The sequence below is a fragment of the Haemaphysalis longicornis genome, unplaced genomic scaffold (assembly GCF_048455015.1).
Source record: "Haemaphysalis longicornis isolate Haplotype H1 unplaced genomic scaffold, Haemaphysalis longicornis Haplotype H1 scaffold_10, whole genome shotgun sequence".
NCBI lineage: Eukaryota > Metazoa > Arthropoda > Arachnida > Ixodida > Ixodidae > Haemaphysalis > Haemaphysalis longicornis.
The window spans coordinates 153,884,632-153,910,265 of NW_027526204.1; the positions used below are offsets into that span (position 1 = coordinate 153,884,632).

Here is a 25,634-nt window from a genome sequence, read left to right on the forward strand (position 1 = left end):
AGCCAGCGGCGCAAGCAGAATTGATTTTCTTCTTTTGGGTTGGGGTTCTAGGAAAGGGAAAGAAAGAACATGAACGGGATGAAAAAGCAAAAGCAAAAAACACATAGATAGCTTAAACAAGGAATTAGTTCAAAATAGTAAGTAAAAACGTCTTTCGGGTGCGGGAACGACATCACTTTCTGATTCTTTTGTTCATTTTTTCTTTTCTTTAGGTAAATTTCAAAATGAGTGATCGCCGCGGTGTCTGCAGGCGTCGAAGCCGCTTAGGTCGATGCGTATGTTGCGGCAGAAAAATAGTTATCGGCAGTTGTTAGTAGATGATAGGCAAAGTTAGCGGCCTTCTTCCTCTTCCTTCACTTCCTCCCTTCCACCCGCGTATGCCCGTGGCAGGAGCTGTATTCAGCAACTGCACGTGGCCGCCCGATAAGCGCGAGCAAGCGAGAAAACACTGACGTCTTCAATCTACGCCTAAACGCAGGTGCCACAAAGCTAACTTTGCGAAAATTTTTAAGGTTATAAAGTTACCACAATGGTCCAATGTCACATAACCTGTTTCAGAGTATTTTCATTTCAAGAGTCGCATACGTTTTCCGCGACAGTAAGCTCCCGATTGTAGCCATCCCAGTTTGGCTGCACCAAACTTAACGAAAGCACCGTCAAAGATGAACCAGCATATTTGCATGAAAATAACAACGTGCAACAAAGTAATGTATCGAAGCATGCAAATATGCCAAGCTATAAAGATGACCGTTTTTTGCGCAATGTTTTACATTGCACAAGAGTGACGGGCATATTTATAGCTGAGCATACTTGGAAAATATTCCGTGCATGAACTTCCTCGGCGGCACTTGTGCTTAAAAGATTTTTTTTCGTTTGTTTTTGTATAGCTCTTGCATTATTCATGAGAACTCAGGGCTGCGGATTTGCGCAACTTGGCTGTCCTCATTGAAACTCTTGGGTTGCGTGTGGCTTAATAAATACAAATCTAGCTAAGCAGACAAAAATATGCCTCCATGCTCATGAAGATGTCCTGCGCGTGCACAAGAAAATAAAAAATAAACGCGCACCCTTACATCCGACTGAGCACCGTGGCTGCGCAATGCAGGAAGCACTGCTACTCACCCCGGTGTGTTCATCGGCAGTGAAAGGCTGGATTGCTCTCCTTGGAGGGGGCTTTGGCGCTCTTTCACGGGGGAAGGGGGGGGGGGAGGAGGGGAACGAGAATAGGGCCATGAGTGGAATAAGTGGAATGAAGACTGAGTTGATAACGCCGCTACTATTTGCGTCGCAGACACCGGCTGCCCATGTTCAGTAATGAGCCCACTAAAGCGTTCAGCACCAGAAATAAGGCTGCGAAGGATTTGGGTCCTCAGCCTGGCTGAATCTTGTTTTGACGATGAGACTGCAGGACTTCAACGGAAATTGTTCATGTCTAGTCGAGGAACGTTTTCTGGATTACAAGCACTCCAGAAAGCTGTGTAAGTTGTGCCATTTCCTTTCTTGCAGACGAGTTGCGGCCAGACGAAACCTTCGCGAAGCTACAGCTCACGTCTTACGTAAGGGCTTTATTTATTGAGCGGGTTTGAAAGAAGTGAGCGCGCTTGACAACGACTTAAGCAGTATGCGCCAAACTTAAGCAATTTTCTCCCTTTCCCTGCCCCTCCTCCATTCGAAAAAAAAAGTGACTGCGGCTTAGCTCGGCTAACCTTGGATATGCAAAGCGGAAGCTTGGCCTAGCCTGGTGAAGTCTTAGCTTCAGTAGGTTATAACCTTCGATTAAGCTGTAATTATTATATTATTCGCCCAATGGCTGCCTTTGTCTACGGTTGTGATCCCGCCTCCGGCGTTTTCCGAGCCGAACGGTTCGCCGGGCGATATCCGTGGGGTGGTCAAATGCCGCTTGCCGGCGACGGCTCAAAGCCTCCAGCTCCCGCGGGACGCTCAGGCTACGTTTCTTTCAAACGACCGTTATTGTTCGACGCAAGGCGCGTTCCAAAGGCCACAATACACCGCTATTTGTAAAGCTGCAGGTTTGGTCCAATGTTCGGTAGTTGTACATGCAGTGATGTATCATTGCTTTAGACGTCACCAAAAAAAAAAAAAAAATGACCCGGGGTTTCCGTAATGGGAATGCCTGTATTGGTAATGAAGATGAAGTGACACTGTGTGTGTGTGATCTGAAAGTACGTCTTAAGCGGCTACAAAAACTTGCTACCGGAAGCTGACCGACGCGTGCGTGCCGCAAGTGATCCCAACGGGAGCTGACCTGGCAGTGGGTTTTGTCGAATTACCCTCGGCAACGCAGGAAATGACGAGCGTGGCCTCGTTCGTGGAGTTCGCCCGCGAGACGTCCGCCACGCTGTGCTGCCTGAACGTGATGTTGTGGGAGGCCTACCTGCGGCTCGTGTCGGGCCGGGCGGCGGTCAAGCAGTTTCTCTGCTGCGAGTACTACCGCAGGAAGGCCGAGATCTATCAGGAGCTGTTCTTCAGCTGCCACAGAGACCGCTGCTCCTGCGTGCTCTCCACTAAAGGATGCCTGTGAGCCTCCACTCTTTCCTTCCTCTCTTGTTTTTAACTGGTACCATTTGCCCACGCAGTTTCCATTCCTAGATTCGAATGGCAAGCGTTATTCTTTATAGGTACCGTAGAGTCACGGGATGTTTTCGTTGTTATTGTGATCGACGCTACCGAGCTCTTCTTGGGCAGACAATCTACAAACAAAGGTCCGCCCCCACCCCCCTTTAACACGTTCAAGAGCCTGCACACTATTCTTTTCATTTTATTTGTGACACCTTCAAATCCCCAAGGGCATTATATACGAGATGACAACAAATAATCTGCGAAAATATGCAATTGGATGCATACAAACAACACACATGGTAACAATACGTGCATAGTAGTTGGTCATTGAAAGAACTCGAACTAGAAATAAGAAGTATGCACGTATGAACGATTCGACTGATGTAAAAAAACACATGCAATGCATTATTAAATAATGTGCATTGCAATGGTCGTTGAATAGAATTGAAGTGGGTGGTCCAGCTTTTCACGGATGGAGCTTCGGTCAGTCATAACAGGAATACTGTCAGGAGGCCGACTACAAAGGTTACATGCGTGGGGAAAGGAGGAGTCGTTCATTATTGGTGGGAGTGCCTAAGTTCTATTTAATATCTTTAGAGATTCGTGTCTTTATGGTGCCTAAAATCTGCATCGCGGAACAAAGCCTAGAATGCGCCAGCACAATCACTTTATCGAGTAGCAGTATACGCATGGGCCAGTAGACCGACTAGCTACCATCCTGGACGCAGCGCCGTCTGGTAGCTTGCCAATTTACTGACTTGAGCGTATGCTGCTACTCGATGATGTTACTGGGCTGGCGCATTCTAAGCTTTGTTCCGCGATGCAATTAAGCGAAGTTTCCCTTGAGTCGGACTGAGATGATCGCGCTTGCAATGGCCGCGTTTGCGCGGCAGTGAAGCTGCTTTCGCATCGTACTTGGACTGGCGTGATCAACACTCGTAAAAGTTGCAAAGAAAATTGCTGGTGAAACAGAACTATCCGCTAACACTTCCTCAAAACGTTTTTTGTATGTGTTGCTGCATTGATCGCCTATCAGCTACTTCGGAAGTGGTATAAAAAAACCTGAAGTAAAAAATCTAATAACTGTGAGAGTCTTAGTGCCTACGTGAAGCAAGCAGAAGACCACATCAATGTAATAGGTTGTTAACTGCAAATCTCTGCTGTGGTTTATATAGGTGATTTTGGCTGCACTGAGCGGGTATTATACGTCCATTTCAGGATACAAACAAGACTTCCACGGTCCAACCGGTGAAGTGGCCCTGGAATACAGCAGATAATAATAATTTAACAGTGAGGTGTTGTTATAGCGTCACGAAACTAAACTAAAGCTTCATGCATCGCTTTTTCGTAGGGACAGAATGAGCCGCATTTGGCAGCCCCACAATCGTCCACTCTCAGGACGTTTTTTGTAGTGAGGTTTCCGGCGGCAGAGATTATACATTGGCGATATACTCGATTTCTCGCTCGAGGGAATGACAGCCCAGAGAGATAGAAGACGCTACGACCATTGCGGTGGTTAGCGTGCACACAGTTCTACGATCGGCGGCTGTCGCAATTTGAAGGCTTTAGTGTAACGCAGCAATGGTTACCTTGGAGCTTATGCCACCCGTGGCACAGGAAAAGTGGTCGTTTTGAATTCTGAGTGTCGGGATTAGGAGCAGAGAAACTGCCTTTGGTTTCTCTTCACCTGCCTGCACAAGATAATAATCGAATATCTAACAAGATATTCGATGATTAAGGCCATTATGCGCCCCTTATTGCCCTCTAGCTCACTGATGATGCAAGCAACGTACGAGAGGAGAAAACGTTATGAAGCATGATTACGAAATCTGCTGCCGTTAAAGTGAAAGCTGGACTCATAATGTAAAACCACGAGCTGGCTGTACGGCAGCCGATCCACAAGAACTCCTTATGCCTTGATCCCGTTTATTGCGGCGGCAACCTGAAGTAAATGACTGCCTCTTTTCCGAGCACAGAGCCCATTAAACGTTGCCTGTACTTCAGAAGACATTCCTTGCTGCAACTACAAAGTACGTGCGCAAGGGAATTAACATCTAAAAGATAATTCAGACTTCTGAGCATCGAAGAGCAAGTTAAAGGCGCCTCGATTGGTTTATTAGCAAGAAGGAGGAGGAGGAGGAGGAGGAGGAGCAGGAAGCCATACTCGGAACGGACTCGCAGGTTTCCAGCGCTTTCTGGTCAACGCGCAGGGGCACGGGATACGATGAACGAGACAAAGGGCTGGAGAGAAAACTTCTTGAGGACATTACGGTCATCACTTCCTGTGATAAAGGACACCACATTTTCCGATAAAATTCAAATGTGAATAGTGTTCTGCCAAACATTTTCAGTGACACCCTTGCCGTATCGTAGGTTTTTTGTCTGTACCGTGTCCTACACGTCTTAAACGCACTGTAATTCCTGGACAATATGTGTACGATAACGTTTTCTCATAGACCCCTTTGGGTCACCGGCTACGTGCAAAAACCTGGTCGTTCATACTGGCATGTGTCGCGCCATTCCAATCGCTGTCGTTATCAGCATCAATCTGGCTCTCACCACAACAACCGGTTGAATGTGAGGAGAGTCTCCAGGCGAGACAGTGGCAGGTCACCCCGCTCCATAGTAACTCGCGAAGCAGGGAGCGGTAACGCTCCTATAGGCTTTGTCCCAGTGAGATCAGGAGTGGATCATGGCTCCTTGTCGGCTCTTTACATCAGCGAGGAGCGTACTCAGGAAACATGAGTGCTACTTTTCGACTCTATCAACGCGCACATAAGCTCTGGTAAGACTGTTCCTTGTTCTCTAGCAGTTCTTCGAAAGAGAAATGAATCCAGATCGTTCAGACTGGTGCTTATTTCTTGGCCGAGCTGCGTCTCTTCCTCAGCCCGCGCCATCCTTGCGGGCCCACACAGAACGGGCGCGTACTCTGGGCTCGCCAGGGTAATTCGCGAGTTCAAATTCCCGGCCGTGGTTCCCCGGCTGGATGTCTTCTGCCCAGAGGTGGACGAATGCCCTACGCGGCCCGTGATCGTCTTCGAAGAGAACTACGATCGCTTCAGCGAACTCTGCCCGCTCTGCGGTCTCGGCCAGGAGAGAGGTGAGGCCCACGTCTTGCGACGCCCGAGAGAAAGTTTCTTTTGCCTCGGAAGGGTACGCCCATAGGGCGTAGCTGGGGTTGTAATTTGTGCGTAATTATGCTTCGGTTACACAACCACGTTTTGCATCGAAGGTGGAACAAACTTTATTGCTCTTATCGCTTGCTCACCGTAGTTCCTCTGCTTAATAGGATGCACACCCACTGTCGAACGTTTCCGTAAGGCGATTTCCCAAATGGAAGACAATTGCTCTGCTGCCACGCGTACGGGGGTGATACCACGAAGTGCGATGCTCCACTGAGCAAGGTACACGAAGGGCGCAGCCCAGCAGAGAAATTGACTTCGGATTTCGAAATCGCGTCCCGTAAACGTTTAACGAGGTGTACACAGAGGCCCTGTGGTCGACTTCCTCGCTGCTCTATGTGCGAGGGCTGTAATTTTGAATCATACATTTGTTCTTTCGAAGACGCGATACGTGTAGCAGCGTTTTCACGAGAGCCCTCTGGAAAAGAAATGAAAAGTCTCATAATAAAAAAAGCCACTGCCAGATATGTCAACAGATACTTGCAGACTGCTATGCAATGCCCGCAGCGATCACGAGTTCTGGTATATAAAGCGAATACCGCTCATTAGTTTGGGAGCGTCTTATACGGCTCCTTCCGTGACGTGATCATAAGAAAGCAGATTATGCTGCCCACAAGAATCAGTGACATTTCATTTTTCGTTCATGTGTAGCGAGGAACATTCCTTGTCGCCACTTTTCACTAACCCCAAGAGCAAGATGAGTATTTCTCTGCTCATGCTACTTCTCGCGAGGAGTCGCGGGGAATTTGCAGTAGCAGAACGGCCATTCCGCAAGGGTTTTGTATTTTACCACATCACAATATTGTCGCCAGTTTGTATACTGTGTAACCCAAATTCGGTTGCCCATTTGCGAATCGGTTCAGTTATGCCGTAAACTGGCAGAACTGGAAGCGAACACTCAAAAATACGCACTACGACTCTCTCAGGACCAATGCGAAATCTGTGACCAAATACGTGGCAGTCTGGGGATGAAACGGGCATTGAACCTTCTCGAACACCTCCTGAACCCGAACAAGTCGAAAACAGACCAAGCTCATCACCTCACTAACATCACCCAGAGATTCCCAGGCACGGATGCAGACGTAGTAAATAAGAGCAAGGACATGCATTTGACCCACAGCGGGCTCGGCTCCTGGTCCTGATCCGGTAACCGACAAAATTCTGAATAATCTCGATGATTACTCCATCACAATCACTACAGGTTACTTCAACCATTATTGGCAGCAGGCCACGCTGCCACAATCCTTGACACATGCTAAAATTAGTTATTCCCAAACCAGGAAAACTCCTTGCTTTGGAACACCTCCGGCCCATATCCATCACCTCGTGCCTCGGAAAGCTACTTGAGCATATGATTCATGCATGCTTGGTTTCTCACATGCAAAATTTCCACCCCCTCCTCCCCTCCATGATCTGTTTCCGTGCTGGGTATGTCTACGTAGGGCATCCTTCTCCAAATCTACCGAGAAGTCATGCTCCTCCAAAACAATTTGGACACCGCGGCTATTCTTGCCTTAGAGTTGACAAAAGCCTTCGATAACGTGTCCTACGACGCCATAATGACTGGACTGGTATCCACCAACCCAGGGCTTTGTACGTACGCAGCTTCTTGTCCAACCGAAGTGCCATCCTCCAGATCGGGGGTATTGCCTCTGACATGGTTGATCTCCCCTCTAAAGGCACACCTCAAGCCCGTACTACATGGAGCGATTTCGCCTGCGAATTCGCTGATGCGGCGCCGCTCGTGCGGCAAAACCACCTTATTTCGTTGCTGCGGCAAAGTGCCAAACATTTGAAGCGGTCGAGCAAACGCCGCTTGTGCGGCGTAGAGGGGCCGGACCTGCGGCCAATAGGAGCACAGCTCGGCACCACTTGCACGCTTGGAAACTAGATGGCGTTGCTTGTATGAGCGCGACAAAAGCGCAGGCACACCAAAACGTTTGTCTTTTCTGCTGTGTGTGCGTATATTGATAAAGAATTGGCGATTCTTATATAAAACCGCAAATAAACTTATATTTACCGCAAACCAGGCAGAAACAACTTGCCAAGAAAGTAAAATAAAACCACCCTTGTTAAAATCACAACCACCTTTGCTGGTGGCAAACTTAATTCAGTCTGCAAACAAGGCGCATTTGAAATGCGAAAATCGCGGCGTTCGCAGGCCCCATGTAGACGACAATTCCAGGCATTGCGAACTTCGCAAGTGCGAATGTTCGTTCCAGCGGATTCGCAGGCGAAATTCTCTCCATGTAGAACGGGCTTCAGGGAGCGGTACTGTCCCTTTTGTTGTTTAATTTGGCCATACTTAATTTGGCCCAACCACGAACCCGTCTGCAACTTAATGAGATAAGGTTAATCGGCTCATCCGAAGGGCACACAAATCTGCCCTCCACCTCCCCCTTAACACACCCTCTGCCAGATTCGAAGGCCTTGGTGTGCACAATATGGCAGAAGAGCTTATTGAAGCCCACCTTTCCAATTGGGTCGTCCGTTTGTCGCACTGGAAACCAATTTTCAGGCGGCTAGGTATAGGTCATATTGACTGCTCTAAGGTGAAAATTCCACTCCCTTCTGAAACCCATGCAAAGCTTATCATTAAACCAATACCCCGCAACATGCATCCAATATACCACACGAGCCACAGTGCTCTCCAAAAACGACTACCCGCTCGATCCGACGTGATCTATGTGGATGCTGTAGAATACAGGCACCGCGCCGCATTCGCCATTGCCGTTATTAACGACCCTGATAATCTCCCTCTCGACTCCCTAACCTTAAGTACTCCCCATCCCGCCATGGCGCACGAGGCGGAAACAGCTTTAGCCTTTTCCCAAAGGCCGATCCCATTAATAATAATCTCCGATTTCAAAGCGGCCATTCAAAACTTCGCCTACTGCCATGTTTCCCACAGGCATCCAAAATTTCCCGACGCCACTCACCCGACTCCCCGGAAGACATATTCTAAACTCCGGCGCACGCTGTCCTCGCTGGTAATGAGGCTGCCCACAATACGGCTCGAGTGCTCAGAATCCGAGCCGGGGCAAGCCTCGAACCCTATCACGGGGTTAGATCTGCCAGAGATAGACTTCTTACGTACAAAGAAATCACCGTTCATTAAAGCCTTGACCACCATACGTACCTCCCGGCTCACTTCAACTTTACTAATTTCGAAGACCACTCGTGGCGTCTTCTTCAGACGAACACTTTCTCTAATCCCGCTATACTAAACCGGATCCACCTTTCATTATACCATTCCCCAGAATGCCCTGCATGTGGCGCCCCCACCATCCTTCCCCACAATTTCTGGCGGTATCCTAAAGATCCCTTTCCACTAATTTCCTGTGATGATCAGTGGGAGGAGGCGCTGCGGAGATCAGAGCTAAAGGCACAAACCTCCTTGGTCACCAGAGTTGCCGATGTCGCCGCCCTGCACCAGCCAGCGGCCGCAACCGCCCCCTGAGCGCCACACAAAGATCAATAGAAATGTTTTTTCCTTCTCTCATCCTAAGAATCTTTGTAGAGCTTCCCACGGTTAGCAAACACATTGCTGCAAAGCGTGAAGTGATGTGCCAACCGTTTTTTACTGGAAGCATTACTGGGATACTCGGCGACGCATTTCAGGCACGCCTTACGCATGAGTGGCGGGGTAATCAGGCGCCTGTTTCATGCAGGTTCGCACGAAACGCCACAGTCTCATGTGAAGAGCTGATGTGTTCCTTATACAAGGAATAAGCGGAATGAAAGGCCTTCGTCCCACTCCACATGTTTATGGGGATTAAACGCCCTTCATGATGCCGCTCATCACGTAAAGGGAGGATGGCTCTGATCGTGGTCCCGCTCTTCTACACTGCGGTCCTTGGCGTAAGCGCCGAGTGGGGTGCGTTTTATGAGCAGAAGGACCTCAATGTCACCCTCCGGTTCTTTCCCTATGTGAGCGGAACGAAATTCCGATCACGAGAATCCGATGCCTTTTCACTTCCCACGCCAGCGGTGAGCCGGATATGAACCGGCAACCACACGATGTTGTTCACCCCACCGCCCAGTGCTAGGCGTGTTGCTTGACCTATTGACCAGCCTGTCGTTACTGTCGTTGTGGAACGGAACAACAGTTGTATCGCAAGACAAAAATACAGCAAACTCTATCGGCGCAAACCCTAGCTTCGTTTCCGGAGTAAAGGTCACTCCTTTTTTTGGTTGTTGTTGTTGCACGACATACCAAAAGGGAAAAGTGTGGTTGGGTGCAGTGCAAACGAATGAGGGTGTAAGGAGTTGGAACTGCTCTGTATTGCTCAGCGGATAAAGTGTAATACCAAGATAGCTCTTGCGTTGAGGATCAGTGTTGCGCGACACCAGGCTGTTTGAAGGATTAGTGGAGCTCACCTAGTGCTCGTAGCTATACTGGAATTTCTGTTGTTACAGGTCTAAAATACTACTGCAACTTTGGGGCTAACACGCGAAGAACACTTCTACGGCGTAAAGCGGGCAGTCACGAAAACCAGCGTCTCATTCCTGGCATGTGCGCAGAGGACAGCGTTTTGGCAGTTCACGCGGCCCCCTCGAACAACGCAGCGCACCGCTCCGGCAGGGCCGCTTGCAGTGCCGTCACATACACGCCCATGCTATTCGCCGACTGGCACGACGGCTGCCCCCCCGTGTCACCGCCGACCAGGAGGCAACCCGACGACACGGACAGTCGGGCGTACACGAGGTGAGGGCTTCTCCACCACGACCCCGCACGCAGCAGGTTCCGCATGCACTTCAACGTGTTCCTCTGTTCCCCCCTCCTTCTGCTTAGAACGTTGTCAAAGCTGAGAGGCTAGCGTGTTCTTCCCCGGCAACGGTTTGAGCCCAAGGAAGGAAGGAATCAATATTTGCCACATCTTTTCTCAGCCTACAGCAGCAAACCCCAGTAACCAAGGGGGCGATGTACAATAACAGTTATTTTACTAGAGCGGCTCCTTTTGCCGATTAGATCTTGAGAACAACGTCAATACTACAAAGGCACCGTTACATAGTCGGTACTTAGCGCGGTAGCATTACCACTTCGACCCTCAGCATATATTTCCCGTCCTTTTTTAGCAGCATTTATTCAGTCCGTTGACCGGTGGCAAACACTTTTTTTACATTATGGGAGTTTCGAGAGTACAGGGTCGAAGGTTGCCTGGGCCGCTTGCAGTCGCAGGTGTTTCTGTTGGCATTGCTCTCCTTTCTTAAACATTTAATTATTAAACATCTACGAACAACTTACTCATGCGGTTGCTCGCGCAGTCACAAAGGACACCAACCGCTGTTAGCCAAGTCGGAAGTTTGACGCAAAGATATCCGGCGTATAAAATTTCCCCACTTGATAGGCCGCTTTCTCACTAAGTCACGAGTTCCCTGCTGACATGCAATACGTCTCGCAAGCTCAAACTTAGTGTCATGTGTTAGGTGCAGAGTACCTTAGGACCTCACAATGTCCGTCCGCGTCCGTGCGCATAGAATTTACATTCGCAAAAAGTCACACAGGCACCGGCAGGATTCGAGCCTGTGTCTGGTAGACCAGACAGAGTTAGTGTCAGTCGTCTTACCCATTGGGCTACGACTTTTTTTTTTTCTTTATTGTGGGCTACGACTGTGAGTTATTACCCGAGAGTCACACGGCTTACTCCTTCGCCTGTAACGGTGCGGAGTAGCTTAGGACCTCCCAATGTCCGTCCGCGTCCATCCGGGCGCACACCATCATCAAGCGAAAATCAAGTGAAATTTGATTTGATCCGTGAATGTCAATTTCATTTATGGAATAATCAAGGTGTAACTCACGGTTAAAATCGAATGACGGTCCGAACGCATATCGGATGCCACTTGGGGCGCAACTTGGATGTCATTTTGAGTCCCCGTACTCCGCCCCCTTGATTTTCTTTAGCTGTCGCGTAGTTGTATTCGCATGAAAATAAGTTTTGTGAATGAAGACGACATTTTGCGCAAGATTCCACTTGCCTAGAGGACAAACAGACCTGGGGACAACTTTTAAATAGCATGTTTTAATGCTTGCATATGTTAACGTAAAATGTTCTCAAAAGAAAACAGGTAAGTACTTTTTGTTTGAATAGGGACGTTAAATTTTGAAGTACACTTTGACTGTTTTTTCATATGCATTACGTAAAGTTTTCCGTGGCATGATGCAAGCGAGCACGGGATGCCCACCTTAATTATAATCCGTTACACGAGAAATGCGCCACAGAGTAAGAATTTACGTGTTCATTAATTTGAAAGAAGTTGTTAAAGTTTTGTGCCATACAGATGACATAAAAAATTCGAACAGATGATATCGTAGTTTGAATAAAGAAAAATAAATGGTCTTGGGCTGGCCATGTAGCGAGACGAAATGACCAGCGGTGGACCAGCAGGGTAAACGAGTTTATACGAGGACACGGGACTAGAAGAAGGGGAAGGCCAACAACTCGATGTAGAGAATAAGGAAGTACGGAGGCAAAGAGTGGACTCGAACAGCGAAGGACAGGGGCGGTTGGAGGTCGTCGGGAGAGGCCTTCGTCCTGCAGATGATGTTACATTTATTTTATTTTGAAAATAATCTGTTGCAGGTTTCTGAAGTTGAAGGTTCATGCCAATGTTTTCGGGAGCACAAACTGGATCATGTAAGTGTTATGTCGAGCAAGAGCGTAAGCACTTACTCGTAATGATAACGGCAGTGTAGCGCTTTCATATAATACCTATAATAGCGCCGCATCTCCTTATTTCGACATCGTCACTGCTGTCGTGGCAGGCAGTTATTACTTGGCAAAACCGCAGTGAAAACAATTGTTCTACAAGTTTCTTCTTGAAGGGACCATGAAGAGAGCATAGAAATTCGCTCCATTCGAAGACTGCCTCGTCGCAATAACACTCATGCAAAACGTGACGCGAGCTTGAATCAAATGAACTATAAAATGAAGAAAACAGAACAAGACTGCTTACTCACCGGCTGCTTACTTTACCGAATTTGAGTTGTAACACTAGAAGCCTAATGTGCGCGCATGGCGGACGCCTACAGAAGTAACCCCGAATTGAGATAGTTTGCAGGTTTCCTCAGACTTACCCTATAGAAACGGCAGCAGTGCAAGAACTCTGGAGAAATACGCAGGAGTCGGAGGCAAACGCCTGGAGCCGCAAGGACGCTGCGCCGTCTCCGAGGAGCTCCTGCTTGCAGAGTGGCTAAATAATTGCTAACAAATCGCATCCACCGTTTTCTCAGAAAGCACTGAGATTTCAGGGAAACTTCAACGAACTTCCCAACGAGTTTTATAATGATGTCTCGAGCATCCCTTGGTAGGCTCTGAGGGGTTAAATTTTTGTAGACTTCAGTCGCATTTACATAATACGGAGGTACCTGTGCTATTATAGGTCCTGTAGGAGTTAGTTGAAGGAAAACGCGAGTTTGTGCGCCTACATAGCGGGTGGGTCAGGCTGGTTTGGAATGGAATGGAACAACATGTTGGGAGTGCTTGGCTAAAGTGTCTTCATTAAGTGCCCTTATCGTACGGTACCAGTAAGAAAAAAAAACACGCAAAAAAACAAACAAATAAACAATAGGAGAATGAGGACTAGTTCTTAGAATACAGTAACCAAGTCCGTTTTTTTATGAGATTTTCCCTCTTTATAACCACCTACCGGATCTTTCTAAAAATGAGGTTCGTGACTCTACTAATTTCGCTCGCAATTATAGATTAATAGCACTACACAATGCTCTATTTCTTAGTTGTAGGAAGGGTTCAGCATTCAGACGGCAGGCACGGCAGGGTCATGCTCTTTTTACCCATTCTCAAAACAACCATAAGATGCAATGTCCCATTTTTACTCCGATAAAACGTGTTGTTGAGCGAATTGGTTGTCTGTGGAAGAAGTATTACCGCCCGTCCCGTCCGTTTACTGTCCTTGTCGCCAATGCGCTAAACCTTATCCACCGGCATTCATATAATGCGAGGCACTGTGTAGTGTTGCAAGTGGTGGCTAATTTGCGACGTAATATGTACCACATATAGCACGTGGCGACTATATTTGATGTTGGTACTCTCTTCGTGTGCTCTACCTTGATATTTCCGAGGTCAGCCTGATCGTGTTTTTTTTAATAGTGTGTCAGAGCCCAACTCATAAATGTATGATTTTGGAGTTTTTAAAGCTTTTCCTGCGGACCAACGGGGGCGGGATATAGTGATTAGGCACATCTTTGTCAACTGTTAATGTGCTATTGGCACTATCCGAGCACGGCTGGCGGGCATGCGGGATCGAATCACTTTTCGTATTTAAAATTATCCCGGAGTCTAGGCTTGGAAGTGCGGCAAGATTGCCTACAGCTCCGCGCATGGCGTGGCAATGTTTTGTCAACGGAATCACAATGCGCATGGCCGTTGGTTCCCGCCAGGACGTTAGATGCCATGCGAAGTCGTGTGTCGGCTATTCGACATTTAGGTAGCAGCCAATTGTACAATACGTTTATCAAAATTACCCATGATGGGCGGGGTTTGCGGTTAGATGTCTTTCCGGAACGTTAATCTCATGTTTGCTTTCCGGAAGGCGACAAGTAATGTTTGTGAAATGAATGACATTTGGCTGCTTTTTACGTTGGTTCATGCTCTGCCTGTCTACCGTGCGATGCCGACTTTTAACTCGGGATGATGCAGGTCAGAGCCGGAATTCGTCAACGTGGTTCATCACACGCTGGTGTTCCGTCAGCTTCAGGGAAGCTCCGAAGGCATCGACCGCTCTTACAGGAGCCCCGAGCCGATCCACTTTGTGGTATTTGTCAATGGCCTAGGAGGTGCGTGTTTTGTGGATGTAAAATTATTTCCTGCTTCTTAAGAACTCGTACGTACCTCTATGACGATATCGCTCTTGGTTTTGTATGCCGTACTTCTAATGTCAGCCAAAGTCTTGCGTCTGATTACAGCCTTTGACTTGAGTGGCTTGGCTGTAACGCTTTGTTCATTTAAGTTGGGAGAAACGGGGTTGTTAGCAAATTTAAGAATGAGCTAGGGGCAGCGTTTTCGGAGCTGTGTATGTGAGTAAATCCAATGAACTGCCGTTGGTATTCTTTAACTACGAAGGGCCTTCTTACGACGTCGCCACCGGGTTTCAGCTTTTAATGAGACGGCGTTAGTTGACTCTGAAGGTCGGAAATCGGGCATCCTGCAAGAAGTGGTAGACGAAACGGGCGGCGCCGCAAAAGGGATAAAAGTAAAGTAATTAGTTATAATGCAATCTAGTAAATTTAGGCCTGGACAAGAATCGATCCCAGGGCCTCCTGAATGCGAGATGAGCGCGCAGCCACTGCTCGATGACTGTAGGTGACTTAAGGGGCCATGCAAACAAAATACAAGTTTGTTTTATTCGAAATTTTTGATATTTTGCAGTGCCACCAGCGCTTGTTCGGCAGAAAGCAAGGCTTTATTCAACGGGAAATGATTGAATTTAGGCAAACGTTTTGATTATCCCGCCAAATCGTGTGTTTCGTCACGTCTACGATAACGTAAACAATCACAAGCCTTTAAGCGAACGTTAGTGCGCTGTTTACTCTGCAGCGGAACGCGGAACGCTTTTAAAAGAACACTGGAAATACTACTTATGTATTGATTATATGCGGAAGATCTGCGTAATGTTTTGTTTTTGTTCAACAATATTGACAAGTACGAACACCGCAACCAGATCTAGATGCTTACGAATGGTTGTGGGTATATGAATGTCTCGTTCATACTCTTTTTGACTTTGATCGGCCGGCTGAATCGAGGGGCAGGCAGGCAGGTGAACGGGCAAGCGGGAAGGCGGGCGGGCAGGTGGGCAGGTGGCCAGGCGGGCGGGTGAGCGGGCAGGCAGGCCAAAATTTCTTCCTTCAAGTATCTGAAGAAAAACTATAGCATTTGAAAGAGGTTGGTACGACTCCCCGCTTCCCGGGCAAACCCCAAATAAATACTGCAAACACAAGGCGCAGCTTTTGAACGTTTGCCCGCGGATAGTGGAGTACTTGTACCACAGTTTTCTCGCCATAAAAAGGGCTCCAAACCGTTGAGCCAGCAAAGGTAGACAAATTTGCACCCTTCTATTTGTCTGCCTTTTCTAGTAGCTTCACAGCCTCTCTGTATTTTACCGGCATCGTTACCCGCTCCATATTTTGAATGTGTTGTACTCCACTCTCCGTGCCATATGCCCAGGCACTTGTCCCAGTTCACGGCACACCCACTCACGTAGCAAAACCATTTCACAATATAAACAACGTTATGGACGCTTTTTTTATCCACGCTGAAGATAGCAGTATTATCCACGTATGCTAAAACTCTATCCTCAGCTACATAAAGTTGAAATTCCTTGACAGTTTCATTTCTTATTAAACTATAAGGGTCCAATGCAAATGCAAAAGAAAAGAGGTGACAGAGGACGCCCCTGCGCCACCGACCGCTGTACTTCAGTACGCCTTCCAATTACCTTGTTAACAATCACTGGGGTTGTACAATTGTTGCACGCGATGAGCACACCTTCTCGGTTTACAGGCCCGATGTTACTCCGACGCCTATGCACCACGTCGCAACTCAAATACACTCCGCGCTGTGTGTATTTTGGGGGCAATTTATGTCCTAGAGGGTTGAGGCGGCCCCACTAAGATGCCAATAACAGCCTGTAACCTTTTAGCCACTGTTTTCATTAGTATATTATAGTCAGCCTTTGTTAAGTTTATGGCGCGGTACTATGTGATCTGACGGAGTTTGTCTATGTCTTCTGTTTTAGGAATTAGAATGATGCGGGAAGCAAGAAACGCCGGTTGCCGCATCCCTAACATAAACGTTTAATTCTTTGAATACAGCAGTTAACACAGGGGGTTCCTCATGCTGGAGGAACTTATAAAAAGCAGAACTCAGGCCATCTGGGCCTCGTGACTTTCCCAGGTTTAAGTCGTTGATGGCTTCCTTATCTTTGATGGGGGATTATAAAAGTAACTTTGTTACGTCATCTATTTTTGCCAGAAGAGGCACAAATTTAGCGTGGAACTTTGCCTGTTCAGTAGGGCTTCGAGAAAACGAGGTATTTAATGTTAAAAATAAACGCACGCTCAAAACCAAAGTTTTCACTGCTTATTGCGCCATTATATCGAATTTCTGTTATTTCATCGCGGCCAGCGTATCTCGTTTTCGTACCCACTGCTCTCTTGGTGCGCGTTTCGCCTGCTGTCATATTTTGTGCTCTGGCTCTCACGAGCACTGCGTGATAAGGCTCATCGTCTGCAAGATTGAGCGCAAAAGGTATTCCTGCTTTTGCTTATCCTTTTCAATGGCACTTTCTCTTTCAATTGCTTGCTTTTTTGTTTCTTGTTGGAAGTGCTCCCTTGAACCTTGCAATTTCCGTCACTGCAATTATCGATTTTTTTCACAATCGCTCTTATTCGTTGCATAGGAACATTATCCTCTAGAGTTTATCGTTTATTTTCTATTATTTCGATGTAAACGTTTTGTATTTTCTATTTTACTACCTGGGCAAAAGGAAACTAATCAGTTGTCGGAGAAAGAGGCAGGGATTGCGCTGTAGTCACAGCACCAAGGCAGCAGTTTCCCTGAAAGTGGGCATGCCTTGCCCTTTAAAATGCGTGAAATGAACATGTCTTCCACTTCCAACACACTGTCCCACGTTCTCCAGACCAAAATCGTTCGCCATTCCTCATAGTAAGTTAGTGCTCTACGATAGGCACATGACAAAACTAGCGCTGCGATAGGGCGCAGCGCTAGTTTTGTCATGTGCAGGGCGTACACAATTAAAGCCTCCCAGTAACACGGAGTATCGTTCAGGGCTGCAGTGTTGTCTGATTTCTTAAAAAAATTGCGCCTTTCTTGTACTCGGGTTGGTGCATACACACAAATCACTCGGCACCGGGCTGTTGATAAAGAGGAGCCTCAAACCACAAAGCGCCCATTTTTGGTGTGCTGTTCTGTTTCTACTGCTACCCCTAACGACTTGCGTGTCAGAACACAGCCTGCCCACATCCCAACCGCGTTACTAACACATGCATAGTAGCGTGTTGTAAAGGGCCGCACGATACAGCCAGTCTGGCCCTCGCTTTGGACTTTCGTCTTTTGAATGACGACGTCGTCGTCAAGGTCCCTCTCCGTAACTATGCGGCACAGTTGATTTTGCCTTATCTCAGCTGAAAACCCTTGTACATTAAGGGTAGCTAGTCGGAAGGGCTTATGTAGGGCCAGCAGTTTAGAGGGACCAAACCGAGCGTAAGGCGCTCACCTTAATCTCGCGCCGTACGGTGTGTCTTGGCCCACATGTGGTCAGGTAGTTTCTGTTCGTGCCGCCTTCGTCAGCCCACGACACATAGGGCTTGGCTGCAGATCGCTGACTCTTCTGTCCCCGTCTAACCCACCACGGCGGCTCTGGCTTTTGCTTGTCGGGTTCGTTCGCAGCCTCCGGGTCATCTTCGTGGCGACGCTTGTATGGCAGCTGCTCTAGGGCTGTCCTCTCGCTCCCATCGTTCGCAGTTGCAACGTTGTTCCCGTTTTACGCGGTGGCGTCCGCCTGCCGAGGCTATAGTTGGCTGCTGGCCCGCTCGGCTGTTCTGCCCGGGGGTGCAGAACAACACGGTAATCCTTGGGCGACGTAGAAACTAATTCACCACGGCCGGCATTGGCAGTTGTCGCAGCTCGCACGGAGCCAACCATTCTCCGTAAGCTCCAATCGGCGGCCGGAAACATAGTGAACTTGTGAATTCGTCGTGGCCTTCGACTTGGAAACGCGTCTTCACGCTTCCATCATCAACTCGGGCTAATTACTGAAGTGGCAATCAGGCCAGCAGCAAGGTGCAATCTGGCTAAAGGTCCTCTTTCCTTGCCGATGCGAATGCGGGTATTGGCCGGCCTGACTTTAGTAGCGCCATCGTGCAATATTCACTGGAGCCCACGATTCACAGCGCTGCCAAAACAGATGGCACGCGAGCAGTGCGGATGATGGGGGTGTGTTCCGGCCTGACGTTGGGCGTGGTGGTGGTTGTGTGGGATCAGGCGGGGTTAGCCTGGCTGGGTATGCCGGCAATTGCTCCGCCCAGGCTCCTCCTTATTAGTGAATGTTAGGGTCCTTTCACCACGAGTTTTCCAGTTACGTCTCCTAAAGGAAGCTTAGTAGAATGCGCGGCACGTCTTTGCGCAGCATCCAATGTGCCCTTGGAAAAGACGGTGTGGTCCAGGGTGTTGTGTGGGGCTTCCAGCTTTTGAATCGCTGAGAGCATTGCAGTCCACTCGACATCATGCTCTGGGCAACACATTACGTAGTGGCGTACATCCCCTATCACTGCACATGACGAACACAGAGGCGATCGCACGAGGCCAACCTTGAATAGCCATGCTGTGGTCCTCGCTGACCCCGTTCAGATGCGGTACACCAATGTTGCCTGCGATCTTGTAAGTCCCTTTGTGACGCAAAGCTGGTGATAGGGATTTCCAAGTACTTGAAATGTTCGACGACTGTTCGCCCGAAGTCGTTCCAGTGATTGGCGGAAAGTTTAACAGTCGGTGTAAATTTCAGTGCATTCCGTGCCATCTGATCAGCGGTCTCTTTGCCCTTGACGCCAACATGGGATGGAATCCATTAAAACCCCACTTGAAAACCCTTACTGCTGAGTTTTTGCACAAGCCGTAAGGAACGCTCACAGTCCTTTTCGTGGGGATCCCACGCTGCAAAAGTTGTAGTGTTTCTTTTGAATCAGCCGGAATTGCAACTTCCCGCGGCTTATATGACTTAAGTTTCCTCAAAGCAGCCCCGATGGCAATGCACTGGGATTCGTTGGAGGTCACCACATGATCCAGGCGTGCTGCGCAGGAAACCTGGGCATCAGGAATGACATACGCCGCAGCACTAACCCCTCTGTGCGGATCGACTGAGCCATCCGTAAAAATTTGAAGATGATTGGGATCAGAGTTCTCCAAATGTTCAAGAACCAAAAATCTGGCTGCTTCCACTGGCGTGTTCCGCTTGACTCTCATGTGAGGAACATGTAGCTGACACTGAAGGCTCTCGTAAGACCATGGTGGCATTGAGATGGGAAGTTCTCCGGTCATTGATGGCACAATATTCTCAGAGTGTTAAGAGCAGGGTGCGCATGAGAGGCCGTCCTTGTTCGATGCCGCCTTATCATTGCTCTTCCAGCACTGGTTTCCCCTAGACGCATTACCTGCGTCAGTAAACTCTGTGACGCCATCAAGTGGAGTGTAGCAGACTGGCTCTCCCATACGACCTTCTCGTTTTCCGCTCCCTGGGAACTCCAATTGCTGTCCTCAACCCTTTCCTATTAAACTCTTCGAGGCGCTCATACTGGGATTATGAAGGGGATATCAGAGGCAAGTGGTAAAGAATACGACTCACAATCAGAGCTGAGTGCAGCTTAATCATGGACGCCGGGTGATTCCCCCATTTAGTTCTAGCAATTGTTCGCAAAGGGAAGCAGAGCCGAAATAGTCATGTCGGCTGTCCGTCGCCAATAGAGTCTGCTGTGCAGGGTGACACCAAGGAACCGCACGTGAGTGGCCTGACCTTTAGACAGGCTGCTCAACGTTAAATTAACACGGGTAGACCGTCGCCGGTTCCCAGGGAAAAGGACAAAACAGGACTTCTCGGCCGAGAGCGTCAGATTAAGGTGAGCGCCTTACGCTCGGTTTGGTCCCTCTAAACTATCCTGGGCGCTTAAGCGTCGTCGAAACCCAGTCATGCGGTATGGTAGTTTTTTATAACGATCTAGGCACCAGGTTAGTCTCGTACAAACCAGTTTCTCCATCAACTTCGTCACACAGGATGTGAGGGAAACAGGCCGATATGAAGAAACCGCCGTTCGGTCCTTTCCAGGTTTAAGAACCGGCACCACCCAGGCGAGTTTCCACGAAGAAGGAATGGCACTAGTCTCCCAAATGTGGTTGAAATACCGGAGGAGATCGTTTTCGCGTTCTGCAGGCAAATTAAACAGCATTTGATTGGTGATTTCGTCAGGCCCTGGTGCACATTTTCTGCGTAAGGAACTTAACGCGCTCTCGAACTCCCGAAGCGTGAGTGGGGCATCTAACGCTAAGGGGGTCATGGAGCCTAACGGGGAAGCCTAATGACACGCTTTGAGCTTTGACGGCTTCGACCGGTACTTGTACCTTGACGTAAGGTATGATATAGCTTGGCTCGTCGTGAGCTTTAGCTTTGGCGGCCGGGTAACTTTTCTTCTAGTTATAGGGCTAGCAGTGGCGATTGGCCAGGGCTCGCCGTGAAAATAACGGAGAGTAGGAAAAGGTGCAAAGGGGAAAACATCACGATGATAATTGGGGGGCGCGTTGGACAACAGAACACTAATGCTTTCGCATTCACCACGTCATAGGGTGTGCTTACGTGCCGTCGTAAGTGTTTCAAAACTGCTGATGGTCATTAACTAAAAGTTGTTCATTCGAGGTACGCGTCCCGGATGTTAACGTGTTTTTTTCTCGTTCGTTTACATTTATTTGCCGGGAATATTGCAACTTTGTGTTAGGGTGAGTGATATTACTAAGGGTTTATGAGTTAGTAAGATCGTGACCGACAAAACTGGCTCAAGCCATTGGCATACAGTTAACGCTGAATGTAACGAACCTCTATGTAACGAATTCCTAGATTTAACGAAGTTTTTCAAGTCCCCATTTCCAGCCCCATAGAAGCCCCTGTGTTTGCGACCTCTATGTAACGAAGGCGTCGCGACTGCTAACCTTGATGTAACGAATTCGCTACGCTGATGAGCCGTTGTTTCTTGCCTATTTTTCTGAAAAATAGGCTGGAGAAATGCACTAATTTTGCGAACTTCGCCTGCACCTGAAACTACCATGCGTTTACAGTGCGAGTGTGGTGTCGGTTAGGTGGTAGGGCTGCCTGTCGGCGTGTAGTCACGCTTCTCTACTGCCATCGGTGGTGTTCGTTCGTCGATGATGAGCTCTGCTTCCAGAAAACGAAAAGTTGAGCTCTCAATTTTAAATGCCGTCTCCGCCAGCGAGAAGGAAGAACGTCGCCGCCTGATGCAGCATCCCAGCTAGCACCCTCAACAAATTTGAGTGCGGCAAAAAGCATCAACTTCGCGAAAAGGCGCTTTTCAACATAAGTTTGGCCCTTAAAAGGGGTAAGGCACCGAGAAGTGACAAAAGGCAAAAGTGATACTTCCGTTACTTCTGTGAGTACGGTATAAGTGCCGACTTCTTTGGAGGGGCATCTAGTGACCAAGTTCGTGGTAAAGCAGCAGGCACGAATCACGCAGTGTATCACTGTGAAATAAATACTTTAAGGTGAGTTCACCCTCACTGATGTCCCGCATTTCGGCTCCGTTTCTATTTCATTCACGTGAGCCTTAACTCAAAACCTGCATGTAACAAAAACCTGCATATAACGAAAAATTCCGAATTTGTGTCAACTTCGTTATATCCAGGTTTAACTGCATGTGTATGTGTCTCTCATGTGTCTCTCTGCATGTGTCTCTCCGGCTGTCAAGCGTAGAAAACATCGCTGGTAGTTTTGGTGCACCAATGCGTGGCGTTTTCTCTCGCCTTAATGCAAAGCGTTGCCGGGACCCCCAGTTTTGTCACCGCACCGGCCGGAAAAGGGCCGTGTGCGACGGGAACTGTCCGCGAATATTTGAGAACTAGCCTAGACATGGGGGCCTCCAGCAATGACGTGGGGGATGAGAGGACTGAAAATTTCGATTGAATATTAGGAGTCGTTTCTTTTCGATAAGCAATAACCCCTGTCAGGTCCACCCAGGTTTAGCAGTGTGCTGTTTCTCTTCAAGGCAGAAGCAGCGACTTCTTCTGGGCGAAGAAGTGGATGAAACTCTTGATAGGGACATCCAAGCACATCATGATTTGGTCTGAGGCCAACGAGGTAAGATGGACCGACTTTGTACTCAACCGACCAAGCTACAACTAAGCGAAATAATAACCTGAGCTAACGCTTCCTCAATATTCAATAGGATTTAACGCTGTTTGTGGGAGCGCAAAGCAAATTTGCCTCTGCCCAATCATTCAAGCTTCTTCCTTTAGGCACACTAAGCGCAGGGAGTGGCTCAAAAAGTAATAATCAATCAGTCACGAATTTAGCAAAATAGAACGGACTCAATAGCTCATCTATGCGGCGGCTCAGTGGCTAAGGTGTTGTGCTGCTGAGCGCAAGGACGCGGGTTCGATTCCAGGCCGCGGCGGCCGCTTTTATGATGAAGGCGAAAAGCGAAAACGCCCGCGCGTACGGGATTTCGGCGCACGTTAAAGATTTCCAGGTGGTCAAAATTAATCCGGAGCCCTCCACTACAGCGCGCCTCGCCGCCCGCGTTGCGTCGGCGCGTTAAGCCCTACAATCAATCAATCAATCAGTAGGTCATGTAGGCTGCGCACCAGGAAAAAAGTGTTTTAGTCAAAGGGAATGGTAATAAGAAATTGTAAATAAATAGTTGTCAGTAAACATTGCTTGGAAATAAAAATTAAGCTTGTATTATGCAATCTTTTGACTAAATGAATAGTACCGAATGTCTTTATTGCCAGAAAAGTGACATGTTTGCGACAAAAACGCAGCTGATATCACCTATATCTTCCTGATTCGGAGTTTATATTCTGTTTTAAAGGCGGTGTGTCCGAAACCCCATTCGAGCTAACTCCTCCACTTGGCTTCACTTTAAGAGGGGAGGTCATATAATGCCTCTAGTTGTCCTCGTCGCTTGCAACCAAACCAGCAGAGAGTTCGGTCGGAATGGAGCATGGAACACCTGGTCTCGTGCTGTTGACGTGCATGTACAGCCGCCGAGCGTGTGGGTGACTGCGGGGGGTGGAGGCATGCACCGCAATAGCCACAGTGGGCTTGGGAGCCGTTATGGTTTTTTTTTTTCATGATGGCTTTAAGAGCTGAAGTCGCTTCTAAGCGCCCAATGATGATTGTCTGGTTTCTACACATTAGCGGCGACGGCGCAGTTACCGTCCGGCTGCTTCCTCTTGGCTCGCGTGAAGGTTGATTGTCAGTAGCGGCTGCATATGTCTGGAATGCGCTGTCGTTGGCCTGAGCGCATTTCTGAATTGACGGCATGTTCCGTGTAACAGCTCTGCAGAAAGATTCCAGGGAGTTGTGTTTTGGTGATGTTGGAGAATGGCATTCCGTGCATAACAAGGCTAATTGCGAGAGCCTCTAGCTCCTCTTTTTCCTGTATTAGCCCACCTTGGATCGGGGTGGGTGCACACTGCACATAGCCATGTGCAAATCTGCTTGCCATCGCTTTCTACCACCTTGCTGCTGCGTACATGAAGTATTCAAAATTTCGCATGCTCAGTTTTTGTTGGATAGGTGTGTGCACGTCATGCACGCGTAATTGAAGGAGCTCCCTCACCTGTGTTGCAGCCCGGGGAACTGCCACGCATGACAACCGCGTACTCCGTTTTGCTTTGGAGCCCGGAGTCCCTGAATAGGCTGCAAAATTTTGTTGTTGCCCACTGTGGGCTCTTATTTTCCTCGTGGCTGGACGGTGACGACATCGGTATATAGTGAGTTTAGGTTCGTTAAGCTTCGTAGAAAGAGGATTCATCCCACTCTTGCAAAGCAGGGGTCCGGTCACTGCGCCCAAGGGGATTCCGCTTCAGGTGAACACAGGGCCTTTGAGCGAGGGAACTTCAAACCAAACGAGCGACTGTGTTTGCACCGCTCGAGCCTGCTTCCCTAGACAGCGTTAAAGGCAGAAAGCTGGGCTGGTTGGTTATTACTTGAATACATTTCTCAAGCGGAAACAGGACGAGGACGAAGGAAGATGCACTTAAGACGCTGTCACACAACATCGCTGTTTTCCTTGTTTTGTTTTTAGCAGGTTTGGCGCCGCTCGCGGTGTCTAGAAGCAGAGTCTTTTTTAGCTTTTGTTTTCCTTATTTTATCCCACCTCTCTACAACGCCATTTTTTCTTGACCAGGTTAACTAGTTATTTTTATGGAAACCAATCCCGGCGTAAACGCTTTATTATAAGAACACCGTAGTTTTGTTTTATATATTTGTGTTTCGCTTTAAGTATGCCCGAACGACGCCGACGAACCCACAAACCAAAAAATATCCTCCGGCATTTAGGTAATCAGACTTGTGGGTTAGGTGCGCATTAACGGTACCTGAAATAAGAGATACCCCGTATTGGAGGTATCTAATTTAACTAATACCGCAGCTCAGGTTTTTCTACAGAGGCAAACGATGTAATGACGCATGTATGTTTTATCTCATTTCTTGTGACCCACCGCTGTCCAGTGACTTCACTTTCAAGAAAGATAGATTAGGCATGAGTAATTCGTCAAGCAAAAACATCTTTATTTGTAACAAAGTAATACCATAACTTCTGCTTCTGTTTTTTTGTGTGTGTGGTCCAGAAAGAAGAGACATTTGAAGAAATTGCGGTGTGTGGCGCCAGGTTGGCTCTAGAAGTAACATCATTCCTTGACAACATCGGCACCAAAAACTTCAAGCTGAGGTATTCGCTTCTCTCCGTCCATTTAATAACGAGTACTGGAGCGTTTATTGCGCTCTTAATTTCTCTGATTTGGGAATTGGAATAGTGATAAAAGGTTATGGCGATTTTGTTATAGTTAGTCTCAGTTCAGCCTGTTCAGTCTTGTACGATTTACGAATATACATTGCTGGGAACAGTGTTTGGAAAGGATAGAAGAAGTGAGCGTGCACCTCCCCAAACAACGAGGGCCCCCCACTGCTTACGCGTATCGCGCACTCTGAAGGCAGAAAGAGAGATAAAAGGGAAGAGAAATTAAAACTAGAGACTTAGACAACATAGCTGCCCGATTAGGTATAGGGGTACTTCGAAAATGTCAGCCTTATATCGCGCCCTCAGAGCATGAT

The 25,634-nt window shown here is 48.1% G+C and overlaps 1 protein-coding gene across 1 annotated transcript in view; it reads left to right on the forward strand.

Annotated features, from left to right (window-relative positions):
- The first annotated feature begins 1,323 nt into the window (after positions 1 to 1,323).
- LOC144159689 (protein FAM135B-like) overlaps positions 1,324 to 25,634 on the forward strand; it is a 41,260-nt gene continuing 16,949 nt past the window's right edge. The window contains exons 1-8 of the mRNA XM_077691335.1: positions 1,324 to 1,478; positions 2,306 to 2,538; positions 5,496 to 5,680; positions 10,287 to 10,470; positions 12,347 to 12,400; positions 14,423 to 14,559; positions 22,561 to 22,652; positions 25,151 to 25,251. Of these exons, the coding sequence (XP_077547461.1) occupies positions 2,309 to 2,538; positions 5,496 to 5,680; positions 10,287 to 10,470; positions 12,347 to 12,400; positions 14,423 to 14,559; positions 22,561 to 22,652; positions 25,151 to 25,251 (983 nt within the window). The 5' untranslated portion in view covers positions 1,324 to 1,478; positions 2,306 to 2,308. The remainder of the gene's footprint in view (positions 1,479 to 2,305; positions 2,539 to 5,495; positions 5,681 to 10,286; positions 10,471 to 12,346; positions 12,401 to 14,422; positions 14,560 to 22,560; positions 22,653 to 25,150; positions 25,252 to 25,634) is intronic.